We start from the raw sequence: 16,743 nt of genomic DNA on the forward strand, positions 1-16,743 counted from the left end.
TTACACACCCTACTGCCCGGAAAGTGGTACTTATAAATGGAATCTTTAAAAACCTCAGTGAATATTTGGAAGGTTCCTAAAATGGTGTCATTTTGTTGATATTTTTTTTGTATTTATTTTCCCTTTTGTTGCCCTTGTTGTTTTTTACTGTTGCAGTTATTACTGCTGTTGTTGTTATCATTGTTTTTGGATAGGACAGAGAGAAATGGAGAGAGGAGGGGAAGACAGAGAGGGAGAAAGATAGACACCTACAGACCTGCTTCACCATCTGTGAAGTAATTCCCCTGTAGGTGGGGAGCTGGGCACTTAAACCAGGACCCTTACGCCACCGCCCGACTCCCAAAGATATTTTTTTAATGGGTGACCTATGATACCTGCATGGTTTGTTTATTTATTTATTTATTTATGAAATACAGGAAAGGGAGAGGGAGAGAAAAAGATTGAGGCCAATGCCTACTCACTCAACTCTAGTTTACAGTGATGCTGGGGATTGAACCTAAAACCTCAGAGCCTCAGGCATGAATGTCTTTTGTATAATTATTAAACTGTCTCCTCAGCCCAGAAGATAACTCTTATCCTACACTATAAACCATTTCCAATTTTTTCAGTGTTAAACTTACAGCAGGACCCACGGGACCCACGCTGCCATCACTTCCACGGGCACCCTATAAAGAAAATAAAGAGAAAAAGTCAAGTTAGGAAGTTAAATGAGTCGAGTGAAAGTTAAAAGTTAATGTAAAACTTTTAAGCATGCTGAAAATGAACAAAAATGGAAACACTCACAGCTGGGCCAGGGGCACCAACACGTCCTCTCTCACCAGGAAGTCCACGTGCTCCCTAGAAGCAGAAATATTTTCAGTGAAACCCAGAGTGCTAGTTTAAAAAGTTACAAGTTTAATTTGTTTGGTTCAATTTCCAATATGTGCAAGAATTCTCTAGAAATAAATCTTGGTCAAATTTCAACTAAAAGGTAAATGGATTTTAATTAGGTACATAGAAGGCTATCAGAAAAATATCAAATGATACAATGCCACAGGAAATGGTAATTAGCAAAAAGAAAGAGGCTTCAGCTTACAGAGAATGCACATATTTAGATTTACAACAGAGTAGTAAATACTTACTGTTTGACCTGGAGTTCCATTTTCACCAGGGGCACCAGGTTCACCCTACACAGAAAAAAGAGCAAATTTTTTTTTCATTACATACATTTTTATTTTCTGGTTGGGTAATTTTTATTCTATTTCCAAGTTAATCACTTATATATTTTGTTACATACAAGACACATGCAGAGAAGTTTTCAAGTATGTCAAACATTACATTTAAGTAATTTCTAATGTACAGATTTTTCTTGGGCGATACAAATTTATCACAGTATGTTGGAGCTATAGCTACTCAAATATTATTTACCCTTTACCAACTTCCCCTTTGATTTTGTATATCATTTAGACTAGGCTTATATATTAGAAAGAACATGAAAAGAGATTACAGAGGGTACATTTGCATTCAATATTGCCACAGTTACCCACTTCTAAGTAATTTTGAAGACTTCATATTTCTGCCTAGTAAAGAAAAAACCATGAAAATATGAAGATTCATAGTATTTTAGAGAGTTGTTTTATTTATTTAAAATCTATATCCTTGCCTACTAGAATCCATGGCTATATAATTTAAAACAGTGGCAAATGTGAAAAAGAACATTCCTCTCAGATAATCTAATGCAGATGTAAAAGAAGCAAGGTCTGAGAGCCTATTTAAGGATTTGTCATTTCTAGGGTTTCATGTGAAGTGTATTCCTTCTTGAGGTACATGTGGATAAGCACAGAAGTTGGAACTCAGATGTGTGACTTTGGGCAAGTCACTAGTATTTTTTTAAGGCTCAGTTACCCTACTCTGCAAAATGAGGACATCACTGAAATTCCCTGCAAGCATTTACATTTTATGATGCTGTGATCAGTAGTCTCAGTTATTATATTAGACTCTTGGGAGAATGAGTTTGACCTTATCCATTTGTGTGGCAGCTGGAAAGTTAGAACAGTCTCTCCATATTCATGTTCATTTCTGGTCCCGCTAGTATTCAATACTCATTAATTTGTAATTACATTGGTATTCACTTTAATATCACATTATCTCCTTAATAGGAGAGAGAACATTTTATAGTTGAAAACACTGTCAGAGAAGAGCCCAGCCAAGAGATAACACACTTCTGAGACTTTAATTACCTAATTAAAATTTTTTTGAGTGTGCACAGATAAATCACAGGAAAGAGGTGGAAAAGTGTATTGTGACATGAATATACCTATCTAATTAGTGCATGGCAAGGGAGAATTTACAGTTTAAAATAACATATAGTGTTCTAATATCTGATTATTGGTTTATGTTTATTTTGGCTGCAGAAATTAAGCAAATTATAGAAGGAAAAGATATGCTAAATATTAACACTGTGTTTTCTCTTGTTTAAAAATATTTAATTAAATAAATATATTAGTAATTGGGGTAAACCTCTCTGGTTTTTGGTGAGACTGGGGATTGAGTCTGAAGCTCAGCTGCCTCAGGCTTGAACGCCAGTGTGCAGAGTCACGACACTAGGTCAGCACTTTATAACTGGCCTTTCTTTACAGAGCCTTCACTATTGAAAAGTAGAGAAAAATATTTTTTATAATGTTGGTACTTATCAATAAAATATACATTTTAATAGTGATGGGGACTTGTGTTTATATTTTTTAAAATAATAATTCTGAATTGGTATTTACCTTCACACCTGGAGCACCAGGCTGTCCCTTTAATCCATCCAGACCATTGTGTCCCTGAAAGGCAAATTCTTATTAGATCAAAATTTTGTACTGTTGTAATGCTTGGTCAAATGTTTCTTATATCTTTGGAGCTAATATCTCTCAATGATTCTTTGTCTACTTCTGGAGTTTTAATGCACTTGTTCCAGGCAAATTAACCTCATCACTTTAGGTGAGTCATCAAAGCTTCCTGCACTTGAGAAAGAATACAGGACTCAATTCTCACCTCCTTACTGTCTTTAATAATTTTATAAATTCTAGATGATTGCAGATACCTGTTAGGTCCTATGTATTTTATATGGTTTTCACTATAGATTTTTCCCTTGTTTCTTGGAAGTTATGGGCAGGAAAAAAAATATTACTTCAAGCTTTACTTATTCTTTTACTCTCTACTCCAGCTAACTTCAGGAGTTTGGAAGCAAGTGTGTACACCCAGAAATATAAATATAGCTGAGGTATTTTGTAGAAGATGATCAATATTTTCTCTTATCTGGATAAACAATGTGCTTACCCTGATGCCCTTGAAGCCAGGAAGTCCAGGAGTTCCAGGGAAACCACGAGCACCCTTAAAAGAAATATTGAAAAGGGTAAATTATAGTTTTACTCTAAAAAAAGGGGGGACAAAGATTTCTTTCCATCAATATATTTCTTCTCATCAAAGTTCAGGCTTAGATTTAAAGACTAATATATTTTATTCTGTTATTTCCTTCCTTATTTATTTTAGTTATCACTGGGACTTCACCACCTTGGACCTTTTCAGTTAAAAAGAGACCAACAGAGACACAGAGGGAGAAAAGGAAAAACACCATAGCACCGAGGCTTCTCTCAGTGAGATGGGGTGGAGCTTGAACCTGGGTAAACTATATGCTTTCCTAAATGAACTAACTTATTGGCCCAACTAGGATATTTTTAAACACATATCATCAGTGTAACTTGCTTTAATTTAAGTAAAAATGTAGTGGTGTTGGTAGAAATAAGATCTACTGTTAGCTGTTTATAGTGTGCTTGTGACCATTAATACTACATTATTCACATTTATAAAAACTATACATTCTACATTCTAATTGGGCATCTGTACTTATCAGTTCATGCTAAAAAATGAAGATATCCATTTGTCATTTAGATCGATTCTCATTTTAGCAACTATATTATATATGGAAGATCTCTGACATTTGAACCATGTACTACTATAAAAAATGTCTCACCTGTGGTCCAACAACTCCTCTCTCACCAGGTCGGCCAGGTTTTCCAGGGTGACCCTAAAACATGAAAGAATAGAAAAAGAAAGGTAACTCCTTCTTAATAAACTTTCATGTGATAGTGGGACATCTTGTTTTTTGCAACAGGAAGAAAGTATCCAAGTATATATCTAACTAACAAATGTACTTCTTAAAGTATAATAAGTTGTTAGTATTTCATTAAAATATTATGTTCCAGATTAGATGATTTATGGTAGGCATATCCAGTTCTTGGCAAAATATTTAATGTAAATCTAGAAATCCTGGATGTCACAGTAACACTTAAGGGACATTGGAAAATAATTAAGGGTAAATACTTACATCTTCACCAGCCTTGCCAGGAGGGCCAGTTGGACCACGAGCACCAGCAGGACCCTAAGAAAATGGAATACCCATCATTTCGGTAAGACTGTACTTATAAATGTCTTGGGAAAAATGTATGTACAAAGGTGAAAAATATACTCACAGTTTGGCCAGGTTCGCCAGGCTCACCAGCAGGTCCTTGGAAACCTGGAGGACCCTGAGAAAAAACAATATATCATACTTCAAGCCTTTATTTAATTCTGTCTTTTTACATATGGGAGAAAACAAACTTTCAGTACTTACAGGGGCTCCAGATGCACCAGGAGGACCTCTGGGTCCCATCAAACCCTGTAAAGAAGACAGGTGTAGTTAGGACTGATAAATTGTCCTGACATTGCTTTATGTTAGATAGGATAACATGAGAGTGCTATAGATATTTTTTGAAAGACTAAGAGAACTGGCTTGATTTTATTTCATAGTTCATGGTCCTACCAAGGAAGCATTTATTTTTTAAAAACTATTTTATTTGATAGAACTGAGAGAAACTAAGGAGGACAGGAGATAGAAAGGAAGAAAAAGGAGAGACACCTGAAGCACTGCTTCAAAGCTTATGAACTTTTCCCAATGAGGGTGAGAACTGGAGGCTTAAACCCAGGTTCTTGTGCATGGTAAGATGTGCACTTAACCAGGGGTGCCTCAGCCCAGCCTTCCAAGGAAGCATTTAAAGATTCAAGCTTTTCATACTATTTCTCTGTCTCTCACCATTACTCCTAACCCAAATCAACAGAAATCAAATGAGAAATAAATAGAATGGTCATAGTTTCCTTAAAGTTGTCCACAGTTATACATATTGAGGTTGCTTTCTTGATGAAATGCAGTGAATCAGTCTGTACACCATACAGAATTTATAACTGTATTCCATGCAGCTGAAGAAGCATTCCCATCTGGATTTCCTCGGCCATATGTCAACCTCCTATGTTAAACAGCTTAAAAATCGGTATTTTGATTGCTTACGAGGCATAAATTGAAAGAATAAAAACTCTTTTTTAATGACTGGGGAGAAGTTTGTCATAATTTTTTATTTCCTTTAAAGTCTGTTGGTGACTGATGAAAATATCAAACGAGTGAATGTAGGGCCAGGCAGTAGTGCACCTAGTTAAGCGGATACATTACAGTGTGCAAGGACCCAGGTTCAAGCCCCTGGTCCCCACCTACATAGGGAAAGCTTCATAAGTGGTGAAGTAGGACTGAAGATGTCTCTCTGTTTCTTTCTCTCTTTACCTCCCTCTCCCTTATAAATTTATCTCCGTCTCTACCCAATAATAAATCAATTAATTAACAAAAGGTGACTGTAATAAGGGGTGAAAGAAAATAATCAATTACTGAAACAGCCTGCTTGCTGGAAGAGTCCCTTAACACATATTATTATTGAAAATGTGGCCAAAATGACAGAAAGTTGTTCTCCCATTGTTCTTCACTTTGTAGTATGTAAGTACAGCAAAGTATTGCGTTTGTGAGATACATATGATTGTTGACAATTCTTAACAGTAATCAATGCTTATGGAAACTTTTCTGTTAGGCTTCCTTGTGCGAACATTGCATAGACAAATTTTGGCTAATATCTTCATTGCACATCAACTACATTATCTCTGCAGTTAGGTCTGTATCAGTATATTAATGCCTAGAGTGAAATAATAGGGATTTTATTAAAAGGCATATCATCTTAATTATAAGAATTATTTCTTTCATTTTGGAAATTACTTCAATATGAAAAAAAAAGATCATCTTTCTGTCAAAATAATTTTTTAGGTACACATTAAAATAAATTTCTCTGACACCATGGATTCTTAATTACATTTATTCATTTTCCATGCAGTTGCAGCAGTTTCATTTACATAAGGGGTAGTTTATTTTGTGGAGACTGGGAAACTGCTGATGACTACTCATTAATTCAAAGAAAAACCCTATGGGGTTTTATAGTTATTGATTTTCAAACATGAAAAATCTAATACTTCATTAGTGCCCATCTTTCCTATTTGTGAAATACATATCTGTTGATTACATATGTCTGATGAAGGTCTGTGGATATGGAAGCTTAAATTATATTTCACTAATATTTAAAAGTAAAACATTCTTCCTGCCCCCTGCTCCCCTTGAGAAATGTTCCATTGTTGGGGAAATCTGAAATCAATTTCCTAGGATTAGGTAAGATTTTTATTTATTTATGTTTTATATTTCACTGTTTTTCCTGAGTTTCTTTTTTAGAGAGACACTGTTTTAAAACTAATTCTATCATTAACAAAACCATCTAATTTCAAATATCAATATAAACAAAGTCAAAAGAAATATTCACTTCTTTACTTTGCACACGAATGTTTTAAATTATCCGAAAAAAAACAAGAAATTGGAAATCATTCATTAAAGAAACATTACTCTCAAGTGAGACTTTTAATTTACAGAAAGTATTATCTCACTTTTACAGTGTACTAATTTATTATGGTCCATTAGCTATAGCAGAACATCTTTTTTTAAAGATAAGACACTAAGTGCATTGTCCAAGTATACTATCTATTTTAAAGACGGTGCTAACTTCAGGTAAATTCCTTTGCTTATGAACAAATAAAACAAATTAACCAACTAAGTGTTTTTATTTCCAAAACTTTCCCCCTCGATTTCATACATACGTGTATACATTTTTCAGACTCTTATTGAATTATTTTTCTCCTAACACATCTCACCAATGCTTGTTCGAAGATTGACTTACTAAAAGTAGGCTGTCATCATTATTAATACACGGAGGTTGCTTAAATATTAGTCAAATGATGCACTATGCTGCTGCTGAGTATTTGGATTGAGTACTATTAATGCTAAATTGTACTTCTGTATTGGTTTACAGTTAATTGACTTTGAAAAGGAATTTTCATTAAAATGCATAACTAGAAACATTTCCAAAACTGATAAACTCTTTGAGGGAGGTTAGTATCTGTTATATTCACTACTGTATTTCTAGTGCTTAATATGGTTCGGGACTCACTGAAGGCGCCGCCTAGTAGATATTTGTTGAATAAATTGATATTTTATTGAGGGACTAGATGCATAAGCCATGATGCCAAATATCAGGCATTTTGCCTGGCGATTAGTTCTAATTCTGTTAACCATCTCTTGGCTTTGCAAAAGAACTTCAACTCTTTAGTTATGAAATGAATAGATTGTACTTACTAAAGCTTGTTGATTCTTAACAACAAGTTCATCAGGGTTAGTAATTCATTGTCTCTAAGAGATGTTAAACATTCTAACTAATTTTAAATTATATTACAAACAAAAATAGTGGTAAATTTTAACATTAATTTTTCTGCATATGGTTACGTGTCCAGAGATTATTTCTTGGATGTAAATTTCTGATATGTCTTGAGGAAGCACATTTCTACAGAAAATGAAATCCCTTGAATCTAATCCCAAGGTTGATTAGACTTAACCTTTAATCATAAAATTGCTTTGAACAATTTTTAATAAAGAGATGCTGCTTTTATCTGATATAGACACTGTTAATCAAGGTAGTAAAATAAATTGTGATGTGAAATTTGAAGAGATTTTCTATTTAATTTTATTAAATAGCATATTTCTGATTGAGATAAACATACCATTGGTCCAGGGCCAAGTCCAACTCCTTTTCCATCATACTGAGCAGCAAAGTTCTAGAGGGAAAATATATATTTTATGTAATTGCATAATAATTACTGGCCATGAAGTTTATTAATTTTCTCATTTTATGTGTAAATATTTTGTTTTTATTTACAAGAGAACAATGTTTTTAATGCTTATTATTTAGAAATCTATGTTGAACTGAATTCTTAAAATGTTAGAAATGCAAATTTAAAATCTAGAACACACCTGTTTTGAAGTTGGGGAATTTTCTTAGTTTATTTTTGAATTCTTTCCTGCACCATTAACACAATCTCTGCATTTCCCCATGCCTTACCTTTATACTGAGGAAGGCAGTGTGTGAAAGTTTTTAGTCACTAAGGACCCCTGATAAATTAAGTAGAGTTCAAGAGGAGAATTTTCCACTACCACCTGTTGCTTCTTTGCTGAGGAACTATACAAAAATGACTAAGAGACTGTATTCTTGCGGAGCTTCAAGAAGAATATAAAGAGAAAAACTGAACAAAAATTCCCCTTGGAAGATTAAACTTAAAAAAGATAGTTCGCAGTATTAACTTTACTGTTGAAGTTCTTTCTTATAGAGGTAGACTTATTAAAAAGGTGCTTTTTAATGTGTTGAGTAGATAAGCAATTATAATAAGATCTTTGGGGAGAAAGGTCTTATTTTACTGACATACAGGTGGGTTTTAGAAGCAGGCTTCTGATTCATAGTGCTAGCCAGTTAAGCAAGTATGTTTTCCTTCCTGCAGTGAGGCCATTTGGCACTCACACCATTGTTAAAGACATAAAGCTAAAAGAAGATATTAATGAAAAAGGGAAATGTACTTTTTTCAAATTAGTTTGAAGCAAATTAAACTTAAAACAGCTTTGTATGTTGGTTCAGCAGATATCAAGCCAAGAGGAATCAAAGGAGTATGTTTGCAAAGTTACTTACGATCAGAGATTTCACTTATCATTCAATCTAATCAAGCTCTTTAATAATGCAACACCTCTTATTTATGCCCCACTGATAAAAGGTATTAAATCCCCAAGTTAAATAATATTGGTGAGGGCTGTTGCTACCTTCACTGAACACAAAGGCCAGTATCTGGCAAACAAAGAGGCAAAGCAGAATCTTTAATGGAAAAAAAAAGTAAAGAAATTAATTAAAAATACTAATTTCCAAATAGTAAACTCTCTTAGCTGTTTAAAATGAATCCCACAATAAAATATCTACCAACAGAGGTGTACAAAAGTAAAGTTTCTACATGTTGCAATATTTAAGACACCTTACCCCGCCGAGACCAGGGGGGCCAGGAGGACCAGGAGGACCAGGAGGGCCAGCAGGGCCTGGGATACCATCATCACCATCTCTGCCTGGTGGACCTGGTGGACCCTGTTATGAAAAAAATGAATTAGATGCTAGCAAAACTTACATATGGAAAAATTTACATAGGAAGACACATAGTAAGATCAACTAGTTGTTCAGACTTCCAGATATGTAAGTGGTGTGGAAATTCAATATGCAATATTCCTCATTGAAATACATTTTATGACATTTTAGAAGGAGGTCAAGCATGGCACATGAAGAAGACATAGACCAAGGTGCTTTCGTTAGAAGATGATCTCCATTACTGATTATTAATTCGAGTATCAGAATTATGGCTCTTTTTTTTTTATTCTGTAAACTTCATATGGTTAGCTGTGCACAGTGATGTACTATGCATGTTGATTGTCAGTTTCTGCTGATGAGTGTGTTCAGTTGTTTTGATATGTTATATGTGAAAAAAAACTAATTGATATAGTAATTAATAAAATCATTTAATCACAAGGTTTAATTTCCTAACTTTATGTTGTTAAAATGATTTTTTTCCCATAGTGCTACTTCTAATGGACAGACTAAGTGACTTGTAGTGAAATCTACACCTACTCATAGATACACTATATTGCTCATTTCTATATTTCACATAATGCAAAACCAGGTAGTTATAAATGCCAAATAAGAATAGCACGGAGAACTATGAATGCCACGGATAAAATGAAAGCCTAATTTGCACATTTATTACTTTAGATAGAAACATGCTGTTGTCCGCTTCTTCACTATTATTCCTAGGATACATAAGAGATCTTACTTGAAAAGCAAACAAAACATGATAAAAAGAAAAGGACTTTATGCTGTTAGGTAGATACAGTTCCATTATGTATGTGTTGGGCAGGTCAACTGAAAACAAAGAAAGATAGGCCATAAAAAGAATATGGCTGTCTATAATAGTTTGCTTTCTTAAAAGGATAATCCTGACCTAAAAAGAATATTGATTATATATAATAATGTTCATTCGCCTCTTCTGGAGGGCATTATCTGCTTAAAAGATGGTGCAATTATCTGGATACATAATACTCTTAAGGACTGTCAATATCCTGTAGTTTCTAATACGTAGCTATTCAAACATGGGCCAGAGTCCTTTAATAGTTCAAAATTTACACACCCTTTCTCCACGTGGTCCTCTATCTCCAGTAGGGCCCTACAAGGAAGATACAAATGGCACAATAATAAATGTCTCAGTAATCTCCAGTGAATGAACAAGACATTCTTGATAATAATTAGTTGTTAAGACTGACTTAACCACAATGTTATTAGATAGTAGTTATAAAAACGATTCAGTATGATAGGTGTATACTGTTTTATTATAATTATATATGTATTTTTTTCATTGGAATCTACATACTCAATCTTTAAATCAGTATTACAAATACTATTTTTCAGTAATATGATTTCTGCAGGAAAAGAACTTCATTTTGTATATACCCAACAACATATTTAAAAGACATTCATTTACTATCTATAAGTAATACAGTCATTCCAACTCTAGAATAAACATATACTTTTTCTTTGGTGTGGAAATCACCATTTGAATATTATAAATGTAATTAGAGATATTTCTGAAAGATAATGAAGTCTTGTTGTATTAACCATTAAAGTTGTGTTATTTTATGGTTAAACCAATGCAGAGTTATGTACACAAAATCTTGACAAATCATTTCCTTCCTTAGTCTACTATATATTCAGTCATAGTATAAATCATCTTTCATAATTTCAGATATTTATAGAGTACTGGACTCTCACCTTTCTTGCAGTTGCCTAGAAAAAAATAATAAGATAGTTATAAGAAAAAAATATATGAATACATTTTTCAGTATCATACAGATATACTCAGACAGCACATTATATTATGCCTTATTAGTATCTTAGGACTCCAAAGTACAATTTTGAATTTTACCAATAAATAAAATCAAATAAGTACAAAATCAAAACATAAACTTATCTGTGTATCTATACCTTGGATTCATTTCACAAGCTATGAATTTGTTCCAAATAGTGCAAATATTTCCCAGAGAGAGACAAGATTCTCTAGCAAGCTAATTTTGTTGCATAGTAGCTGATCCTAAAGCCCAAAGTTCCACTGAATTATTTACTCTACTTCTTTTGGGTGTCCTTATGAGGATGGCTTTTACTCAGTAGCACCGCCCATTTTGGAAATTGGGGTGGGAACTTTCTCAGGAAGCCAGGAAGGTTTTGAAGACCATAACCTTATTTATTTATTATTATTATTATTTTTACAACTTCAGGTTGGCCAATACCATGGTAGCTTCTTCTTCCTTCCCCAGAGACAACATTACTGTCATCTTGACAATACTGTCAAGGAAATCCAAATATTCACAGATTTTAAAAATAACTTTACTCACCTCTTGTAAATCTGTAGAGAAAAAAATGAAAAGAAGAAATAAGTTTTAGTATCATTCCACTGATCAATAACAATAGTTAACAGAGACATATTTGTTTGTAAAGTTGTCTTATCTAGTTAAAGAACAAATAGAATTTTATTAAGAATATTCTAATGACTTGGAAAATTTGCAGGTTGGAAATATAGCAGGGATCAGCAGGATGATTTGTCTGCACTATTAACATGCAAATATATTTTGAATTAAATTGTTAATTATTCACTATTTTATAAATGTTGTGAAATATTAATGTGTCTGAAGGTTATTTCTAATGTTTAGCAATTAGGCTGGTAAATTGCACAGGTGAATCTCATGTGAGCAAAAGCAGAAGGCTGATGAGGAAATAATTTATGATTTAGATAATTTTATATGTAAAAATTTTAAAAAGGGAAAGTCTAGGAAAGTATGGTATTCAAAATAGAACTTTCTCTTTTTTTTTAAACAAATTCTTAGCTTAGTTACATTATAGTTTGTATTAGTCTGAATGTCCATTTTCAAAAAGACACACTTTCAAAAAAGCACAATTTATAAAATAACATGAAATGAATTTATTTGGATACTTGAAATCTTGCTTTAAATTGGTTTACTTAAATTAAGTAAGGTTGTTTTTTATCAGCTTGTAGTACTTTGTCCTTGAGAAGAAACTGCTTTTCATAAATGGAAAAATGGTGAATTAAAGATCTTGAAAAGTAATGGGGAAGTGCATTAAAATAATCTCTCTCCCTTTTCCACAATTGCAATATGTCCTTAAAGACCTAATTCCTCCGCTATGGTATAAAAATTACAGGTTAATACAGCATATAAGTATAGCCAAGCTGGCAACAAAATGAATCACCCCTAAAAATTGCTTTAATTAGATGACCAAGAAGTGTGTCATTTGGAGTAAGAACATCTGTTGCAAGAGTCACAATTCAGGAAAGTGGACCACATCCAGCACTGACATTTAAGAGCAATTTATGAGAAATACTTTTAAATTGGGGAAATGATATGTTTACTTCATTGTGTCCATCAGTAGGAAGAATAATTATGCCTGGACTTGATTAACAGAAATCCTTAAGACATTGGAAATTTGCCTTTTTATTACTCAGTCTGAACCATTTTAAAGAGTGTGTATTAGGTAACTTATTCTTAAGACTACGGTTGACAGATAATTGGACAGTGGACAGTGAGTTGCCCTTCTTACAAATCTCGGGATAGCTTAATTTCCATGATTTCTCTAGAAGTCAAATCTTTCCCTCCATCTGAGATTTCTTAAAAACAAAACAAAACAACAACAAAACCAAGCAAAAAAGACTTGGCAATGTGGATCTGTTCAATGTAATTATTCCTTAGTATCCACTGTGTATACTAAAAGTAGTCAACAGGATAAAAACAGGAAAAGCTCATTAATGATGCAATGGTGGGAGGAGCAAACATTTTGGAGTGTTGGGTGTGGCCAAAAACCCTTCACAATTCAACAAGTCAGCATCTTTGGAAATCAGGCAGCCATTTTCATTAAAAAAAAAAAATCCTGATTTTCTGTCTTATCTTTTCATTCTATCTTAGCATGGAAGTAGCATCTAAAAATAGAGAGGTGACCACCATAGAGTCCATCCAAGCTCCATCACACCTGTGAGAAAAGACCCAGTTTGATTTATCCAGGGTTTCATGGCAAGTGAATGGAAAGTCATACAAACAAAAATAAAATCAGTTTCTTGAGTCTCAGATTTGTGTTGATGGTTTTCAACTTGCTTTGTCCAGAATGTCTAATTGTCATTGGGAAAAATGCAGCAGGGACTTCCTGGCTCAACATAAGGGAGCTCAGTTTTTAGTTAAGTAATGTGACTATTCCCAATGGATAATGGACTTAGAAACCAGTTTTACTTTTTAAATTGTCTCCATTCCAAGGAACATCAGTTTTCCTTCCGAGGAGTAACCATTGGGAGTTGCTTTGATCAGCAATGCAAATTGTATTTTTGTACAAACTTGTTGCCCTGTTCAAGGAGGGTTCCATTAGCCTGGACGGGTCCTCTGTAATTCCATAGCCCTCCCTCCAGAGGGCGCCTTATAGTCGCTCCTCATCAACCAAACAAGCCTAACAATGCCCTGAGGAGAAAAGGCCCTGGAGGGGTGAATTCTGCATTATAACTTAATGGCTTTCTAGAGTAGGCCTCAAATTTTCTACGACTGGAATCAATGTAGATGGAAGTGGGGGGTGGAGGGTGGGAGGTGGATGTCTTGATTTCTTGCATCACCGTTGTTACAATCTTATCCATCAGGAAGGACCTTTCAGCTTCCTTTAAGCTTCTCTAACTCCAGCGTCCAGGTCAAGCTAACAGCCTCGATCTGAGTCAAAAGAAACTTTTGGGGAAAACTTTTATGCTTTCATCTAGGTACTTTCCACATTTCTTATCAACAGCATCTCATTTCCACATGCCAGAGAGTCTTCCCTCCAAGTTGTTGCTAGAATTTTCCTTTAGGTTTTCCCTTTCCAGACCAGGGCGCCCACCCACCTAACTTCGCTCCCCGCCTGCCCCAAACAAGCTGAAAGCACTTACATTGGCATGTTGCTAGGCACGAAGTTACTGCAAGCAGCAACAAAGTCCGCGTATCCACAAAGCTGAGCATGTCTACCACTTAGACATGCAGACTCCTTGTGTCGCAGAACCCCTGGGTTACCAGCGGAGGTATCACCTGGTAAGCACAGGCATGCAGTCGAGGCCAGTACCTCCAACTTTGCAGAAACCTCCTGCCGCCTGGGTGCTAAAATAATAAAGCCCGGATCTGCCCTATTTATATGGCCAAACTTTCTCTGGCCTGAGGGTGCTTCCAAAAGCCACTCCACCAATAGCAGGGCTGGGGCTGGGGGCCCAAGCAGCTACAGGGAGGAGACTGCGGGGGCGCAGAGGAGGGAGTGCAGGGAGGAGGGTGCGGGGAGGGACGTGGCTGCGGAGCTGGCTTCTTAAATTAATTCCATTCTTTTTGAGGACGTGGACACTTTTGAGGCTTTCGAGAGGAAACTCTGACTCGCTGTCTGCATACCTCCACCCTCCCCAGCCCCCTCATTCTTCCCCGCCCTTTCCAAGTTTGGAAACAATTTTGGACACGTTGGTGCTGCAGACACCAACGTGGTCTGAATTTACAGATCTCGGGGCAATGGGGTGGCAGCAGAGGGGACCGCAGGCTAAAGTTCAAAGAAGGAGCTGTCCAGCGTGGTCTCACCTGGTGCCCTGCGGGCCACCAGCAGGGTGGACGGGGCTAATGGGAGCGGAGGAGGCAGGAAGGAGTGCAGGGGCCAGGGGGAGTAGAGGGGGAAGGGGGGAAAGGATGGAAGAGCCGACTGCGTGGCACAGCCTGAGGGCCCCCTTCCAGTCCCCCTTCACCCCGCCCAGCTTTTGTTCAGTTTTAGGGCCTGTGTGAGTCCACTTTTTCAGCAGTAACGCACTTTCCTGGCTCCCTGAGGGGGTGAGGGGCAAGTTTTGCCTCTAGATGGTTGGGTTGGAGTCCCAGGGCAGCTACTGTTGGGGGTGGAATAGGGTGAGCCCTAACTGAGGACGCCCTGACACTTAGCTCCAGGGAAAATCTGCTTTCTTAGGCCAGACTAGACTATGCCACAGAAAAGTCTTTGGCCTCTTATGTTCTCTATGTGGTAATTGATTCTTAACCAAAGCTTGGTCTACAAAGAGGTCCCTGAAGAGCAAAGGGAGAGATTCTCTGTTGCAACCCCAGAAAGGAGAGACCACATAGAAGTGGCTCACTTTTAGTTTCATCTTAAGGTCAAACACCTAAGGTTTGGTGTTCAAGAGGTATACCATTAGCCTTCATTTTATCTCTTCGCCTGTTAATTGCTGAAGCAACGCCCCCACCAATTTGATCTTAACTCTCTGGTGTCCAACCTCTTTCCCCTGGCTGCCCTATCCTACTTTGCCTTCCTGGGGAGAAAAGAGGTACTGGGACCTTGACCCTGACATATTCAAATAGAGAAGACAGATCTGAGATTTGTGAAACACTGAATGAAGTCAAATTCAATGGGTGATTCAATGGGTGATCCACTTGAGGTACCATTCCAGGTTCTGAGGAAAGGCACTCAGTCTGGCCATACCTTTTCTTGTCCAGCACACCCAACAAGTAACCAGGGCTGGTCAGCCATCCTCTCCCAGTAATAAAGGCAAAAAGGTCATCTTTAGGTTGATTTAGTCTCCTTGAAACAGAGAGAAATAACTCACTGCTTATCTTTTATTTTCCTTTCCCTAAAGCTTTGCTGTTTTTTTCTCCCTCTCCTCCTCCTTCTCCCATTCCTCCTCCTCCTCTTCCCTTTATCCCCTCCTCCTCCCTCTCCCCTTCCCCCTCCTCCTCCTGATCCTCCTCCTCCTTTTCCTTCTCTTTCTTCTCTGACTTTCAGGAAGAATTTCTCCTCAAGTTAACCCCATCAGCTTCTGCTGTAAAACAAAAGGATTGAATACTCTCAAACTCAAAATCAGACAATTAAAAATATTAATGTGTATAACACAGAACAAGCAAAACTGTGTATTAAACTCTTATTTTAATCAGAAGATATAGTGGCTTGAGAGGCAACTTTGGAAGTCTTGAACTAACTTAAAGTGCAGGAATTTGAAATGATCTTAGGGAGTTCTATAGTTTTTTTTTTCTGCAGTCAATTTTGATTTAAATTTTACATATCTTCTTGAAATGTGATTATGACTACCCATTTAAAACACACACACACACACACACACACACTCTCCTCAGCTAGTTTTTCTTTTTCTCCCTTTTTTTCAGAATGAAAGAAATGTATGCTCAAGCACACACTTAAGAACTTAAAGGAATAACATTTTTGCATAGTGAACTGATAACTTGCATTCCTTGGAACTGATGCAAATAGCAAATATTTTCAGGCTCCCTCCCTGCTGATGTGGCAGGGTTTGGAGCAGGCAGTCATCAGCATTTGGTGGGAGGGCCAAATCCAGAGGTCCATTTCCCTTTCTTCCTTCTCTCCTCCCTCCCTTCCTCCC

The 16,743-nt window shown here is 36.2% G+C and overlaps 1 protein-coding gene across 2 annotated transcripts in view; it reads right to left on the reverse strand.

The window, feature by feature from the left end:
* Positions 1-14,510, reverse strand: part of COL1A2 (collagen type I alpha 2 chain) — a 38,825-nt gene extending 24,315 nt beyond the window's left edge. Inside the window, exons 1-15 of one of the 2 annotated variants that reach the window (XM_007522499.2) lie at positions 14,290-14,510; positions 11,717-11,727; positions 11,097-11,111; positions 10,459-10,494; positions 9,267-9,368; positions 7,972-8,025; positions 4,634-4,678; positions 4,494-4,547; positions 4,349-4,402; positions 3,995-4,048; positions 3,301-3,354; positions 2,751-2,804; positions 1,122-1,166; positions 784-837; positions 621-665 (exon numbers count right to left, since the gene is read on the reverse strand). In XM_007522499.2, the coding sequence (XP_007522561.1) occupies positions 621-665; positions 784-837; positions 1,122-1,166; positions 2,751-2,804; positions 3,301-3,354; positions 3,995-4,048; positions 4,349-4,402; positions 4,494-4,547; positions 4,634-4,678; positions 7,972-8,025; positions 9,267-9,368; positions 10,459-10,494; positions 11,097-11,111; positions 11,717-11,727; positions 14,290-14,359 (747 nt within the window). In that variant the 5' untranslated portion in view covers positions 14,360-14,510. Of the gene's footprint in view, positions 1-620; positions 666-783; positions 838-1,121; positions 1,167-2,750; positions 2,805-3,300; positions 3,355-3,994; positions 4,049-4,348; positions 4,403-4,493; positions 4,548-4,633; positions 4,679-7,971; positions 8,026-9,266; positions 9,369-10,458; positions 10,495-11,096; positions 11,112-11,716; positions 11,728-13,822; positions 13,838-14,272 lie in introns of both variants that reach the window. The other variant, XM_060196219.1, reaches the window with a different exon arrangement.
* Between the last annotated feature and the right edge of the window lie 2,233 nt (positions 14,511-16,743).

The sequence above is a fragment of the Erinaceus europaeus genome, chromosome 8 (assembly GCF_950295315.1).
Source record: "Erinaceus europaeus chromosome 8, mEriEur2.1, whole genome shotgun sequence".
In the NCBI taxonomy this organism is placed as follows: domain Eukaryota; kingdom Metazoa; phylum Chordata; class Mammalia; order Eulipotyphla; family Erinaceidae; genus Erinaceus; species Erinaceus europaeus.